We start from the raw sequence: 12848 nt of genomic DNA on the forward strand, positions 1-12848 counted from the left end.
GGGAGGGAGGGAGGGAAGGCAGGCAGGCCCAGGAAGTTGCAAGTCTCTGTCCTAATCTCTGTGTAGCGGGGAGGTGGGGTGCGGTATTATTTGGGGGCATTTCTGTGTGCATGCCCGTGATGGCCAGAGTACAACCTCGAGCGTCAGCGACATTCCTCAAGAGCCATCCACTTGTTTGTTCGTTGTTGTTTGTTTATTGAGACAGCTCTCCAGCTTGTTGATTAGGCTGGCCTTACTGGTCACTAAGCCTCAGGAATCTGCTAGTTCCTGCTTCCCAACACAGGGCTCACCACCATGCCTAACATTTTAAATGCATGCTCTGAGGATCCAGTTCAGCACTATAGCCACCTGACTGACTGAGCTGACATAGTATGTCAGTTTCATAGTCTCCCCAACCCTGTTCCTAAACTTTTGTATGATTTCTTCTTGGCCTAGTTGGTGACTCTTTTTCTTGGAGGGAATCCTTTTGCTACAGTAATGTTTTCAAAGCAGCTCATAAAAACAAACACCACCAACAACAAAACCCCAGGTTGTGAGCCCCCTACCTCCCCAGGCAATGCATGTGTGGCCATGCTTAAGGGTGACTGCTCAGCTCAAACTACAGATGCAGGTGTCTCAACTGGCTGAGGAGAAAAGCAATGATCAGTTATAACAAACTCAACTGTTATTTCCCTTCTCTTTAAAAAATTAACTGAAAGTTGTTGTTTCCAGCTCTGGGAATCTGACGCCCTCTTCTGGTGTCTATGGGTACTGCACATAGTTGTGAGCCATTCAATGTGCGTTAGGGCTCAGCTAGCGTAACAAGGTTTAGGCATTGTAGAAGTCACCTAGGAAAGTCTGAAAAGCGGGTTCTCTGACTTCCTGCTTCCTAACATCCTGATGTAAGCCCAGTATTCTGGATCATTCACCACCACCTGGTAAGAGTTAGACCTAAATGCAGATTTTCTGAAGAATAACTGAACTTCCTGAGGGTCAAGTTACAAATTTGGAATGCCTGAAGAAGTCACAAAAGGCCTGGGTAGTAGAGCAGGCCTGCGATGTTAGCACTCAGGGGGGGGGGGGGGGAGCATCAAGCTGAGTTCAAGGTCTTCAGCAACAGAGTGAGTTCCTAGCCAGTCTTGGCTACTTGAGGCCCTGCTTCAAAATATAAATAGTGACAGAAAAGAGGGCTGAGGTATAGCTCAGTTGGGAGAGTGCTTACCCAGCATACAAAGAGCCCTAGGTTTGATCCCCAGCACCGTATAAACCTGGTTTGGCTGCATATGAGGACTGTTCATCTACACCATCCTGTATGGTGAATGTTTGCTAAAATCCCTGAATCGCCACCACATCCTCTCTTCCTCCTCCCAACTAAATGCCTCCTCAGAGTGACAACAGTCTATTTCTCCTTTTAAAAAAAAATACTCCCAGAACATTCTCTGTCTTGCTTCTTGATGATGCCTTTGCCGTGGCTTGATTTATAGCCATTGCTCAGTATCTGTTATTGTCTGGTTCTAGAATCCCTCATAAAGACCAACAATTTGAGAATCTTGAGTCTTTCAGGAAATTGTGCCAAGTCTGTACTCTTCTTCTTTAAGCATCTCTAGATTACTGATAGGAACTAATAAAACACCAACACTGTGTGAATAGTTTTTATACCATATCATACAAGGAATCTTAGCAAGAGAACAATCTGTGCATGTTTCACACTTAAAAACTATTTCTGGCCTACGGTTTGAATCTGAGAATGCAGAACCCACAGATATGGAAAGCCGATGTCATTTTAAAACTAGAATCTAAGGGTAGTGGTCAGCAGGATGACCTCCGTCTCCCCATGAGATAGATGCCCCCAGGTCCTGCTGCTCTCTGTGGCCTGATTTTAGTGTTTAAAGAAGACTCTTGTGTCCTTGACTTTCAAGCCATTCAAGAGTCCTTTAGCAGCAGAAGGCTAGGGTATTTGAAATCACTTTTATACGATTTATATAGAATTTTTCTCCTTACCGTCTTAGGCCCTACAGTGAATTGCCGGTCTCATTTTGGCTGTCACCTAAAGACTTAAGTCATTATAGGACTGGGGGCATAGCTTAGTGGTAGAGTGCTTGCTTAGCAGGTACAAGGCCCTGGGTTCAATACCCAGTGCTACCAAAAGTGAAAAACAAAGCAAAAGAAAAAAAACAACAAAAAGTTAATTTTAAAAATCTCAAGGGCTGGGAAGACGATTGAGCTGGCAAAGCACTTGCCCTAAAAGCTGAGGACCTGAGTTTGAATTCCTAGCACCCACAAAGCTGATCATGGTGGACTGTGCCTGTCATTCCAGCGATGATGAGATGGGACAAGGCAAGACCCCTGAGCAGCCCACCTAGTGCACCGAGTAAGCCCCACGTCAGTGAGAGAGCTCGTCTCAAAACGGAGGATGGAAGGTAGCAGAGGAAGATGCACGGTGTCGCCTTCAGACCTCCACACGCATATGAACGCACACGTGCATGTGTTTGTGTACAAACACATACATTTGTATATCAACACACAAAACCTCAATACTGTAGGAAGGAAAGGAAAACGAGCATTATGGGGTGATTTCTGTAAGCCATTCCTATGCAAAATGGAGAGAATTACATGATTTTTTTTCTTTTAGCCCACAGTCTTACACCAACATCAGAACTGTTTCTCTTCCCTCATCCCTTCCACGGCTTTCCTTTTCACTTGGGTAAACTTTTGTTTTCGTCCCTCGAGGCTTTTTACGGACACTTTCCCACTGTGCACTGTGTTTGTTTCTAGTGATTGTGTAATACACTCCATCATGCTGGTATCTCGTAATTTATGGCCGGTTCCTTTAGTGCGAGGCATTAGGGTTATTTCCATTTTCTCTCTATTATAAATAATGGAAGCAAGAACATCTTTCTGCGTGCAGCTTTTTTTCCTGTGTGTGAGTTATATCCTTAGGACAAATTCCCAGGAGTGGGATTAGTGGGTCAAAGGGTCTGAGCAGCTTTATGGCTCTTAATATTTATTGCTAAATTGCCTGAAGGGTCGTTCTAATTTGCAGTGCCACCTGCAACACACGAGTGTCTGTCTCTCCCAGGCTTGCCAACCTCTTCAGGCACTTCTTTGGGGCAGATTTCAGAGGTATTAAGGCAACTTGCTACTCTCTTTAGTTTCTTCAGTAATTAAAAACCTTAAATGTGTTTATCTGGTTCTATTTTCTTTGGCCCCTTTTCTTTCCATAGGGTAGTGCGTCTTGATATCACATGAGATTGAAAACATCTTATAATAAAAATGTCAGTTGACAGACTGACCACCTGGTATGCAGGAGGGCCTGGGTTTGATCCCCAGCACAGCATAAAGCTAAGTGTGATGGTACAACCCGTAAGTCTAGCAGGAGGGCCAAGTGTTTGAGGTTATAAGCTGCATAGAGAGTTTGAGGCCAGCCTGGGTTAGAGACCCAGTCTCAAAATGAAGAAAAAAAGCGTTCAGTTCACCCAGCACAAAGAGAGTATCAGTGAAGCCCACTGGGCTCATTCCAGGTTCAACACATGACCCATTCAGCCACATTGGTTTTCTTTATTCCTCCTTTTTCATTCTCCCGTCTCCCATGTTAAAGCAAATCCTAGCTTATGTATGTAAATTCCCTGCATGATGCGCAGTGCGTGTCCAAAGTGTGCACTTGTTCTAAGATAGTCATAATGCTGCCACCATGCCGAACACTGTGACAGTTCCTCAGTTTCAGCACCAGGGTGCGATACAGTTTTCCAGAGTCTTTTTCCTGCTGTTTTGTTCCAGCCGCCACACACATTCTTACACTTCTAAAGTTGGGGCTGGACAGACAGCTTAGCAGTTAGGCGCACTGGCTTTGCTTGCAGAGGACCCAGGTTTGATTCTCAGCGTCCATGTGACCTTTGTAACTCAAACCCCAGAAGATCTGATGCCCTCTTCTGGCTTCTTTGGAGAGTCCACAGATATGGTACACATGCATACATTTCAGGCAAAACACCCATACAACATAAAATTAACTAATTAAACTAAGTTTCTCATATCAGTGTGTAAGAGATCCGTATTTTTGAAGGCTGCCTAGACCTTCACTGGCAGGGTATAAGGTAGGTTGTTCAACCAGTCACCTATTGATGGATTTGGTTTTGTGTTTTCGAAAATCAAAAGTCATACATCTAAGTCATTTATAATTTATCCGATGTGTGTTTGGGAACTATGCCTAGAGACAGTCTTTCCAGGTCGAGCGATCAGCATGCTTACGCTCTTCCAGGTGTCTCTTGGTTCCCTTCCATGGGAGCCCTATCACTTTGCACTGGGATTTTAGTAAATGAATGCCCGAATGCCCAAACACACAAGCTTGTTGGAAACTTGTTGAGTCTGCATACCACTCTCATTTTTGTTCAAGACACAACCTGGCACAGAGTACCCCGTTTCTTGCTTTTGGAGACCCTCTGCTCTGTCCCAGGAAACAAGATGCCTGAATGAAAAGCCAAGAGGAGTCCATGGTGTGTCACATGATGCTATAGGTGTAATATGTGTTACAAAGGTGACAGGGCAGCCCAGGTCTGCTCGTGGAGCCGGTCCTGCCTACTGTAGTCCTCATGAGTCCTTAGCCTTCTGAATTCCAGAATAACTTTAGTTGTCCGTAGCCCTGAACAAAACATTTGACACCTGGTTGGTCAGGTACAAATGTATTAAGAGAAGTAGCCAAATGTTTGAAATGCAGGTGCTTCATCAGTCTAACCTAGACCATTTCTGTTGACTTGTTTGTGTCCATCCTGAAAAAGACTCCCTGAACAGTACGGGGGTGTTATCCAAACAACACAGTCTGTGTGGAGGGGTTGGCTACACAAACCTAACGGGACATCCCTGGGTCTCAGAATCCCCTGTTGCCAGAGATTCTCCGGTCAGCTGTGGCCCAGGAAACAGAGAATCCATATAGAAGGGCCAGGATATAGCTCAGTGGGTAGAATGCTTACCTGATGTACACAAAGCCCCAAGTTCAATCCCAGCACCCCATAAAACAGATGTGGTGGTAAACACCTGAAATCCCAGCATCCAGGAGGTGGAGGCAAGAAGATCAGAGGTTCAAGGTCATGTCCAGCTATGTAGCATTGGAGACCAGCCTGAGATACCCACCCTGCCTCAAAATGAAAAATAAATAAATCTAAAAGGAATCTGCACATAGGTTCTGTGTGAGCAAGCGAAGTATTTCTGCCCGTTGATTGATTACCTTGCAGTCATACGGTTCTGCAGTTTCGTCTGACAATTTTCCTCTTGTCTCTTTCTAGATCGAATCATTAAAGAAGAAAGTGCAGCAGAAGCAGCTCCTCATACTGCAGCTTCTAGAAAAAATCTCTTTCCTGGAAGGCGAGGTAAGAGGCTGCGGCTCTTTCAAGTTGGTGTCTTCCCTGCCATTAAATTTTATGTTGCTGATCCTGCTGTGGACACTTAATTAAAAATATGGCTATTTCCTGGCCTTATAAAATGGATTGAAGGTTAACTGCCAGCTCTGCGAAGGAGTTCTGACAGCTCTTTTTTCTCTACGCTTGCCCTCCCCACGCCTGAGCCTGCTACTTGTGGCTGCGTTTTCAAATAGTTTTTAAATTCTTCTTTAAGAATTCTCTAGGCAAGTCTGATAAGCTGTCAGTACTCACGAGTGTATAGGGTTTTATAATTTGTGAATGATCTACACACAACGTCCCTCCCATGATTTTCTTGGCAACTTTTAAAACGTCTAGAGAAGGATTGTGATTTCTATGTGAGATGGAAAAAAGGGAGCAGAAAGGGAGGCAGCATCACCCAGCCTATGTAGTGAGCTGGACAGGATCGCCATTACAAGATGGCACCACATCCTGTCTTGTTGGTTATAAACAACCCCATATTTGGCTATGCCTTTGAGAGCTACGTGTCCCCCGCTTCCCGCATGCGCAGTGAATATGGGTCCTTGGGCCTATCTTGATGCAGTCTGGTGTCAGCTGATGGTGGCAGCCAATCACAGGGCGACCCGTGTGCCAATTCCCTATATTAGCAGCCGCCATTGTGCCCCCGGGTCTCTCCCTCTAGCTCTCTCTCTAGCGCCTCTCTCTCTCGTCCCTCTCGTCTTTCTCTCTCTCTTCTGCTCTCTCGTTTTCTGCCCCCCTTTGCTTTATGCTCTCCCTCAACCAAATGCACTCCAGTAAAGCGTGATCTGAGAAGAATCCTCGTGTGTGGTGGGTGTTTCTTCCTCGCTGGTCAAGAAGCCCGCCTCAAGCCTATGAAAACCCAGTTGGAGAACAGACTCCCAATCCGACACTAGTCTTCTGTTACTTCACGTAAGCATGTTTTAGAGGTGACTTAGTTCCACCTGCAACTTGAAGTTGCTTCATAATCTTGCTTCTGGCCTTTTGAAAGGCATTTGGGGGATTTTGTGGCAGTTACAGGGAAAGAAATTATGAGCTGGAAGACCCTTAGGAGGCTGGGTATTAATAGAAGGAGCCAAAATCCATTTTCCTTGTAGGCTCTTTATTAAAAACTTGGCATTGAGCCTTTGTACCCTTCGACTCCATGAAGAGCTGGTTTGCCAAGCAGCTGTCCTTGTCACTGCCCCTCTCTGTGGCCCTTCCCCCACGAGACAGTCCAGGACACAACAGTGAAGCCAGAAGAAAAGTAGGCATTTCTTGGGTGCCTAGTGTGTGCTGGGCATTTGCTGGTTCCTTTTCAAATAGGCACAAAGAATGGAATCAGATCTATCCTGGTGAAGCACTTGCCTGCTTATTGACTGAGTGACCAGGAAGGTAGCTTATCTCCACGAAGGAATCATAACTGTACCTGTGTGGGACAGTGTGGGACAGTCCCACAAGAGCACATAGAAAATGCCTGGAGAGATGGATCAGCAGTTAAAGGCTAGGAGCACAACCAAAACTATACAGAAATGCCTGGCATGCTGAGTGAGAGCTCTGCTCTTAGATTATTGAAAGAGCTGTCCTCTGGATAAATTATGTATCCCCTGTTTTAAAAGATAAGGGACTGAGTTTCAGGAAAATATTTTTCTGCCCACACTTACAGTAAAGATTGTGTGTCTGAATCTAGAACTTATTTCCTTGATGAATGCTTGCACGCATGGTGAGTCAGGTCATCATTTACTTTGATGGCGGGACTGCCTATGGCTGCAGTAATCAGGAGTCTCCATGGCGTCTAGGGACCTGGAGATTAATAAGTTTCAGTGTCTTAAAGCTGAGTAAATGGATATTTTTTTCTGTTTCTGCTCATGTCTTCTCCTCCTTGGTCACTGGGCCCAGCATCAACTTTTATTTTTTTTATTTTTTAAAGACAGTATCTCCAGTAGCCTAGACTGGCCCCAAACCCTGTATGTAGCCAAGGGTGACCTTGGCACATGCTTTTCTGTCTCCACCTTCTAATGACAAGGTTACAGGTATGTGCTGCCTCCCCTGCTTTCTGCAGCCGCAGCCCTGTGTGTACTGGGGGTGGAGGTGCAGGCGCATACATTCCCTGGTGACAGTCAAGAGTCCCTGGAAGAGGTCTGTTGTCAGAATATGGGGAAGAGATGCTGATGGAGACAGGAGCTCACCCCAGAGGGTCCCCCACCATGTTTCTGTCTGTGGTGCTCCCGTGTTTTCTGGTAGAACACTAAGTATCCAGGGCAGTGCTGTGCATAGAGAGGGCTTACAAATGTATGCTTTGCTTGGCTTACAAATGTATGCTTTGCTTTGCTTTGCTCAGACGATTAGGCTCAACTCATGGTTTGGGCTTTTGAGACATGAAAATTGGAAGGCGATTCCAGGAGCTCCCAGTATATAGTGGAGGAGAAGAGGCTGGGAAAGGAAGCTGACCTCTGTGGGCAGTTGAGGCTCATGCACTTGGGGTCTCTGGGATATAGTATGGAACTAGCTTGAGTTATCTCCAGCAGATTGAGCATTCACTGACTCCCACCAGACAGTGGCTAGGGTCTGCTCCTGGGGTTCTGGACGTTTGGCCACCTAGGTAGGATCATTTGCCTGTGGTGATCACAGGAAACCCCAGGTAGAGACTGAGGAGGTGATGTGTGTATCGGGAGGCCGTGAGCATCAGAGGGTGCAGGAGGGCCCTACAGTGTCCACCACACCTGTCTCAGAACACCACGGGGAATCCAGTCTTCCTTAAGCATTTAACCACTGATTATAAAGCTCGTTAACTTTCTTAAGTTATTTAAACCCCGGGCAAATATGGCCTGACTCTCACTTCGCTCTATTATTCTTTGCACAGAGGTGTTACAGACAGGCATATAATTAGCACACAATAAACTACATGGCTTTAGAAAAATCTTTCTAGGTTAAAAATATCTATTACATTTCTTACATAGCTTATAATCACCTTAGTTTTCTATTGTAAAATTATCTTAGATGCTGATATAAAGACAACATCTAGTAATTTTCCTTATACATTGTATATTAATTTTGTCTTTGACATGATGAACAAAAGGCGTTTCTCAGACTCAGCTTGCTGCCATATCCTAATGATTTTATATCCTTTACTTCCAAGCAATTTTCTGTTGCTATAAGAAAATGCCTAAGGTAGGTAAATGGCTGAAGAACCTTGGTTCTTCCACGTGCCTTTGCTTAGTCCCGCAAGTGTCCTGAGGTCTGTGGGAAGGGTATAGTCATGAACCAGAGCTGACTCACAAGAGTTAGCTGTATGCACCCACATACATCTTAGTTCTTCACACCGTGGTACCACATAGGACTCGGGCAGGCTCGGGACCAGGGCAGGCTCAACCTGCTGTTGTGCGGAGCCAAGGAGCCCTATGCATGATCAGATGTTTCCTTAAAGCATTCTGGGGGAGAAAACTGGGGGAAAAACTCACTTGGGAAAGTAGTTTCCTTGTGAGCAGGAGGACCTGATTCAATTCCCAGAACCCACATAATAGGCAGGGAGTGATGACATGCTCGAGACAGGTGATTCCTAGGGCTTTCTGTGTAGCCAGCTTATGTTCCTTAGTGAGCTCCAGGCCCATGAGAGACTGTATCTCAAAAGACAAGGTTGATAGTGCCTGGGGAATGATAGTTGAAGTTGACCTCTCACCTCTGCGTCTACACACGTGCAACTGTACATACACAAACATACAAAATTGAGATTTATTTTGTGATTTTTTTTCCCTATTTGTCACTCAACAGCATAGTTCTCCAGCTTGAACTTTGCAGACGACAGTGTTGGGTTGCAGTCTTAAGTTGCATGTATCTGATGGGAGGCTAGATTCTGATCCATGTTTCATCACTATCTGTGCACGAGCATGAGTAGATCATTCCATCCGTGCCTAGGCTCAGTGACTCCATCTTTCAAAAGGCAAGAGGAGGGAGAGAGAACTCATCACCTCTGAGACCGCTTTGATTTTCAATGTTGTCCTACCCCTGCAGGACAATAGACAAGTAGTCCAGGGGAGCAGTCGGTGCTCGATCCTGGGTGCCTCCTGTGTCGTGGTCTAAAAGCTTCTTTCCCTTTCAAATAGAGACTATCACTTACTCCTTGCTTTTATCATTCACTCTTAACTGTTGTTTAAAGTTATTAGGTTTTACGTGCACACATACCTCAAAAATACATACCAGATTCTCAAATTTCCTTTTTGTCTGGCTTTAGCCCATTCTATTTTTTCTTCCCCCCAAATTTTTTTGTTTACCCATCTTCTGGAGAAGAGATATTCCATTCCCTATTTCTGACACTTAAGAAAATGTTTTGGGGCTGGATAGATGGCTCAGTGGTTCAGAAAATTTGCTACACTTGCAGAGGACTGGAGTTCAGTTCCCAGCACCTGTATCAGGTGACTCACAGGTACCAGTAACTCCAGCTCCAGGGGATCTGATGCCTTCTTCTGGCCTTCTTTGGGCACCAGACCCACACTCCATGAATGCACAGACATGCAAACACTCACACTCATAAAATGAAAGAGAACAAATCTCATAAAGAATGCTCTAAAGTAACATCAGAGGCCTGGTCTTCAGAAAACTATTCCTTCTGGACTGCTTTTTTTTTTTTCCCCCTGAAAATCTTGAAGTTATGGTGGCATTGAAGAGCCACAGGAAACCATTCCAAAGGCTTGTTTCCACCCATCCTTAACATACACAGTACGGGGCACATGCCTCTCTATGTGTCTGGGGAACTCTACTAGGACTCTCAGGAAGTTTCCTGGGTGGCACAGGAGCTGCAGCACCCAGCAACTTGTTCCCCACATGCATGTTATTGGACGTGTTCTTCTCTAGGAGTCTGAGTCAGCTCCTGGCCACTGGCCTGAGGAGAGTGACTGCTCTGTGTGTGTGTGTGTGTGTGTGTGTGTGTGTATGGTGTGTGTATGGTGTGTGTGTGATGTGTGTGTGGTATGTGTATGTGTGTGTGTTAATTTCCCCATATACCTAGAGGGACCAACCAGGGTCTGCGGCGTGAAGCACCAGTGATCCTCCCTGTCCATACAAAGGTACTCATTACACATGCAAACACAAGGTGGTGGTGTTGGAAAGCGGGAAAGCCAGTCCATGGTCCCTCAGCCCTAGACGCTTCTGCAGAGTTCAGCCGTTTCACTTCAGCTGGCTCACTTCTTTTTATTAGTCTTGTATGCATATGTGTGTGCATGCATGCGTGCGTGTGTGTATGTGTGCATGCACATGCACACACATGCCTACGTGGATGTAAAGGCCAGATGCCTATGTTGGATGTTTTCCTTCAGCTCCCTCCGCCTTATTTTACTTTTTAAGACAGGGATTTTCAATAATCCTGGATCTCACTGCTTTGATGAGGGTTTCTGGCTGGTGAGTCCCCAAGCTTCTTCTCCCTTATCTTCTTCCTAACACTGGCCTTTTTTATGTGGGTTCTGGGGACCAAACTCGTCTTCTTGCTTATAAGGCAAGCACTTCACCCACTGAGCCATCTCCCAGCCCTAACTTCTTCTAATTGGATGCTTTCTATTAATGTACCTTTAGATGGACGGGTTCTTTCCTTTACCATCTCCCTGCTTTCCCTAAGAAAGAAAACAACTATAATTGTAAATGTTGTACTTCTCTATTTTACAATTCCCAGTTGAATCTTTCATGGCTCTCTTCTTATTTTTTCTTTACTAGTTCATGTCTGTGAACATATTTTCCGTTATCCCTTGGTTATTATGGTTTGATGGATACATTGAATCCTCACCTGCAAAGTCTAGTATCACAGTCACATCAGGACCGTTGTCTGCCCATCCCTGTTTCCCCAACAACAGGTCACATCTTCCTGACTTTTCATAGGCCATGTGACTTTGGATTCTAAGACAGGCATTGTGAACCCTTTAATAGAGATACTTTAGATTAGTTGTTCTCAACCTAATGCTGCGACCCTTTAATGCAGTTCCTCATATTGTGGTGACCCCCAACCATAAAATGATTTTCCTTGTTACTTCATACCTGTAACTTTGCTACTGTTATGAATTATAATGAAACTATCTGTGTTTTCCAATGGTCTTAGACGACCCCTGTGAGAGGGTTGTTTGACCCCAGGGGGTTGTGACCCACAGGTTGAGAACCACTGCTTTAGCTTCCTGTCTCCCTCTTTTAAAGAGCAGTGAAGATTTTCCCCCTTCAAAACAAATGAGTTTGTTTAGACCCCGCGACTTCCTGCTGCGCCTGTCATGGGTAATGGCTCAGTTCACTTCTTTACCACTCAGATTCAAACTTCTTTTAGCTCAAGGTCTGTTAAAGCTCTCCGCTGAAGCCAGAACAGAGTGGGGTTTCCTGCTACTCCGAGTCTCACCTTCCCTTCTGTCTCATAGTCTTGCTGAGTTCAGGCTCCCTTTCTGGGCCAGAAGAGGGCGCCAGGTATCCTGGAGCTGAGCCTACAGGTGGTTGAGCTGCCCAGCACGGGTGCTCACCTCTTTAGCTTTTCCCAGCCCTCTCTAGTGACTTCATTCCCTCTGGCCACTCTGATATATCCCCTCTGGGTTCGCTCTAATTACTTCGTGGATGTTTTTGTAATGCTATCACATCGTTCGGTTCTGTTCAGCTATCTGTTCCCCAGCAAGACCAAGATCCACAGGGATGCACACTGTGCTGTATTTAACTGATCACTGGCTCCCTTTAGGCTGTCTGATATACAGAAAAGACACATTATTTTTTTTTTACCAATTTCATCCCATTTCAAAAGTATTAATTTTTAATTTCTGTACTTTTGAGGGTATCTGACAATATACACAGACTCCCTATGAACTTAAACAAAATATTTCGGGGCCACCTGTTCACCCTTCCCTGTATACCAGTCTAGGCAAATTTGCTAACTCCATCTCTTATGCCTCCTGATGGTATAGCCTTACCTGGTATTCCATGAAACCTTCAGGATTAAAGTCTGCACTGGAGAGGAACAGGCTATGGGGGCTGGAGTTGCCAGCAAGGAAGATCTCTTTGGCTTTTTTTTTTCTTATAAATAGGAGAACCCAAGAGAGTATGCCCTGCCCCCCATAAGCCAGCACCTTTCTTTCATTCTGAAGATTGGGTGACAGAGTGGGACCGCACGTCTGTCATAGCTCATCAGTTTCCAGGGCACCATGAGCACATTCTCTTTCTTTATACCATTTCCATGCTTCAGGACCGTGTGCAGAACAAGGTTTTACACAACAGCCCCTTGGCATTGCTCATTCAGAGGGGAGCTGCTGAGTGACAGCCCACATCACTTCAAACTGAAGGCAGCTTCTGTTTCCTGGGACTTTTTTTTAACCCTTTCCTTTAAAAAAAAGTATTTGTTTTTATGTGCATAAGTGATTTATACATTTATTCAGTAAATTTTATCTTGTATGTGTTACACATCAAGTTTAAAGACTCCAGCCAAGAAAATAGATAGGTCCATTATAGTTTTAAAATTGAGTCTGTCATTACCTCCCACTAAAATAGTTAAAA

General features: G+C 45.0%; 1 protein-coding gene across 1 annotated transcript in view; it reads left to right on the plus strand.

The window, feature by feature from the left end:
• Positions 1–12848, plus strand: part of Myzap (myocardial zonula adherens protein) — a 95075-nt gene that overhangs the window by 68148 nt on the left and 14079 nt on the right. Inside the window, exon 11 of the mRNA XM_013346398.2 lies at positions 5256–5339. Coding sequence (XP_013201852.2) covers positions 5256–5339 — 84 coding nt within the window. The remainder of the gene's footprint in view (positions 1–5255; positions 5340–12848) is intronic.

Source organism: Microtus ochrogaster, chromosome 5 (genome assembly GCF_000317375.1).
Source record: "Microtus ochrogaster isolate Prairie Vole_2 chromosome 5, MicOch1.0, whole genome shotgun sequence".
In the NCBI taxonomy this organism is placed as follows: Eukaryota; Metazoa; Chordata; class Mammalia; order Rodentia; family Cricetidae; genus Microtus; species Microtus ochrogaster.